Source organism: Stegastes partitus, unplaced genomic scaffold, assembly GCF_000690725.1.
Source record: "Stegastes partitus isolate 25-593 unplaced genomic scaffold, Stegastes_partitus-1.0.2 Scaffold83, whole genome shotgun sequence".
Classification (NCBI taxonomy): Eukaryota; Metazoa; Chordata; class Actinopteri; family Pomacentridae; genus Stegastes; species Stegastes partitus.
In genome coordinates this window covers 527,947-531,319 of record NW_007577814.1, presented here as the reverse complement: position 1 = coordinate 531,319, position 3,373 = coordinate 527,947, and the positions used below count along the sequence as shown (strand labels likewise).

At 36.9% G+C, this 3,373-nt stretch overlaps 1 protein-coding gene across 1 annotated transcript in view; it reads right to left on the bottom strand.

The window, feature by feature from the left end:
* LOC103353796 (axoneme-associated protein mst101(2)) overlaps nt 1-3,373 on the bottom strand; it is a 35,746-nt gene that overhangs the window by 30,847 nt on the left and 1,526 nt on the right. Inside the window, exons 3-5 of the mRNA XM_008276942.1 lie at nt 2,917-3,331; nt 511-651; nt 64-248 (exon numbers count right to left, since the gene is read on the bottom strand). Of these exons, the coding sequence (XP_008275164.1) occupies nt 64-248; nt 511-651; nt 2,917-3,331 (741 nt within the window). The remainder of the gene's footprint in view (nt 1-63; nt 249-510; nt 652-2,916; nt 3,332-3,373) is intronic.

The following is a 3,373-nucleotide window of genomic DNA, read 5'->3' as shown; positions in this document are numbered from 1 at the left end:
TTTTTCTTTGTGTTCTTTAGGTGGTTTCTTGACTTCTTTTTCTTCTTTGAGTTGTTTCTTCACTTTCTCCTCTTTAAGATGTAGTTTGACTTCTTCCTCTTCTTTAGCTGGTTTCTTCACCTCTTTCTTTACTTTGGGAGGTTTCTTTTCTTCTTTCTCATCTTTGAGGGGTTTCTTCACCAGTTTCTTTTCTTTGGGCAGTTTCTTTACATCTTCCTCTTCTTTGAGAGCCTTCTTCACTGGCTCTTCTAAAAGCAATCACCAAAGTGTCAGTTTATCAAACACTATAATATATAATGAACTGAAATGTAAACGAGTCTGAGCTGGATAATTTATAAAGTGTCGCTTTGTGTGGAAAACTTACGAGCATATCGTACAATAGCTTATGATAGCAACAAGCAGTAAAACAAATCAGCGATGTAGAACATTCTGTTGGGAGCATGTTTCACATTTTATATACACAGTGGGCTCTACTTGGGCATAGACACTTTTCTAATTGTACGTGATTACCTTTGGGTCTCTTCTGAGGTTTTGCCTCAGGTTTGGCCTCCTTCTTTGGCTTTACCTCCTTTGGTTTTATGACTACAGTTTCTTCAAGTTTGAGTTCATCCACTTTTTTCTCCTCTTTCTTATGTTCTGCAGCTTTGACATCTACAAGTGGCAAAACATCGTCACAAGCTAAACTAGTAGGTTCATGTATTGCACTCTTGTGTTTGCACCCAATCAATGCACTTAGTTGGAGTAGTTGGAAATACAAAAGGTGTTTTGGGATTAGGAAATGTTAAAAATATGTTTCACGAACATTACCTTTAACAATGGCATCTTTTACTTCTTTTATTGCATGTCTTTCCTTTGCCTCTTTGAGAACTGAAGTGTATTACACAGAAATATGTGAAAATGTGTTGCATATAAAAGTGCAGCTCTTATCAGTCATTAGACCTCTAATATACGAGTAAGTTTAATGACAAATAATCATGCTTGCAAAAGCACTATAAGCGTTACAGTGCTAAAAATTCTACGATCAAAAACACACCACAAACTACACTGTTAAAATAGTCAGACCTGTGTTTTATAGCTAAACCACAGAGATGTACCATGAAGTGATAATATGTAGTTATTCTGTCATCTTCATGCAGAAAACTATGAGTGTTTTTATTTGCCCTTTAGCTCCACCTAGCTGCTCTCTGTGCTCATGAATTCAACTCATACGAAGGGCAAGGATTGCAGTGTTTGAACTGGGAACACCTTGGCAGACAATTAGCACCTTGGGAAATAGATTCGTCTTTACTGAGTCATCAGAAAGGAAAAAGCTGCTTAAGGAACTGGTTTTAATCGGTCCCAAGATCTTCTTTCAGTGCAGCTGTTCACATCTAAGTCAAAATGAATGTCATCTAAATAAATCTTGACTTAATCTTGTTCTGTCTATTTTTATTTGCTATAACTCTTTCTGTAATTTGTCTCTTAAAGACACACATCAACTTTTTTTGAAAAAATAAATGTCTGTGTTTCCTTTAGTCAGATGATACGACCAGTATCCAGTTATTACCTTTGTGTCCAAAACAGAGACTGATCAGAAAACAATTTCTTTTTCTTGGATCAAAATTAAACCCAACCACAGACACACACCGGGCAAATGTCACCCTATTTCTTACAGGGCAATGACATATAATATAATATGAGCCTGAGCACCACAAAGGAGTATATACACTAAATTCAGAGCAACTTTTGGAGGCAACCCAGTGATTATTGCAAAGTACTAACATCATGCTGGGTAACACAAAAGCTGAGATACTCATGCTCAGTTTAAAATCTTTACAAACTTTAAATTATTCTATTTCTTCCTAAAGACCTAAAACAGGAGGGATGGAGAAAAATTACAGGAAGAACTGGAGTTTCTAATGAGTTTTGGTTCAGAATACATTTCACAAGGAGGGAAAAGGCAGATTTATTGTGTTTAAAATACGTTAAGCCTATTGGTTATCTAAATTCCATAAAAATAAAAGTGTGACTCTGAAAGGCCTTGTGTGATTGTATTTTGTTAGCAAAAGGTTTGTCACATGTTGATCCAAGAGTTTGGATGTATTCAGTTTCAGGTTACTGTTATTATCAGATGTACAGAGGTTTAACTGATGTCGACCTTCTCCTTTGATTTAAAATGTTGGAATGTTTCTTATGTACCTGTTGCTGTAAAACCTCACTCTCTACTATTTTCTGCATTTCTTTAGCAAAATACCAAAGAAGTAATGTGTATAGTTGTGCAGATCTATGAAGTCCACCCACGCCTTTCTGCTGTTCGCTGCAAACTCTGCTCAAACATGTGAAACTACTCGGTTGCACAATGCCACGTCGTTGCATTGATGTAATTCTGACAAACATGTTTGAACCAGAAGAAATTCTAAAGAAGAACAATGATGCAAGTCGATTGGTTCTTTAGGTTTGTAACATGTGAAACCCTACAAGTCTAAATCCATGTTTCTGTTGTTGTTTCACTCAGCTATGGTTCTGACAACTGATTTCACTCACAGTGTGTCTTCTAGCTCATAAAAACACCGTATTGACATGTTAACATGGTTAAAAACTTGATTTACACCAAAGACACTCTTCAATAAAGTCACAAAACCAGATCACAAACACACGGTTAACACAAAGAAGAGAAGCAGTGAAATGAAAACATCATCATTCATCAAACAAACATCTGTTAGGCCCTAAAAACTCACAATCATCTGATCGAAGAGCATCAAATATGCCCTTTGACGGTATGTTAGCAAAACAAAAGAAGAGTGTAAATTCACTCCACCATCATTCCGCATGTCATTTATCATTAATCAACACACTCATAAGATCAGATTTATTTTCAGGACATAATAATGAAGAACAAAATGAAGAATATGTGATGATAGTGGGAGAGTTGGGTACCTTTCTCGTATTTGCTGAGGCGTTCTTCTTTGTGAGACGCTCTGGATCCGACTCGTCTGAGCTTCTCAAAGCGAACGTGAACCTTCCTCTTTCGTTTTGGTTCAGTCTTTCTGCTCTCACTGTTGTTGTTGTTTTCATCGAGATCATCGATGATGTCTTCGTCGTATATAGGGAGTAAGGTTGTTTCCTCTTCATCCTCCTCCTCGTCATCATAAGATTCAGGTATCTGATCAATATCAAGCTCTTCAGAAGCCAGAATTTTAAGATCAAGTTGTTGGACTGATGGTTCATCTTCGTCATCTTCGTCATCCTCCTTAACCTCGGTTTCTATGTCGTCCAGTTTTTCTGCTTCCTTCTCTTCTTCATCCTCATCATCGTCCATGTCTAGATCTTGATCTTCGTCAGTTTTCTCAAACTGATCTTTGGCATCATCGTCAGTAGTTTCAATGTTTTGTTT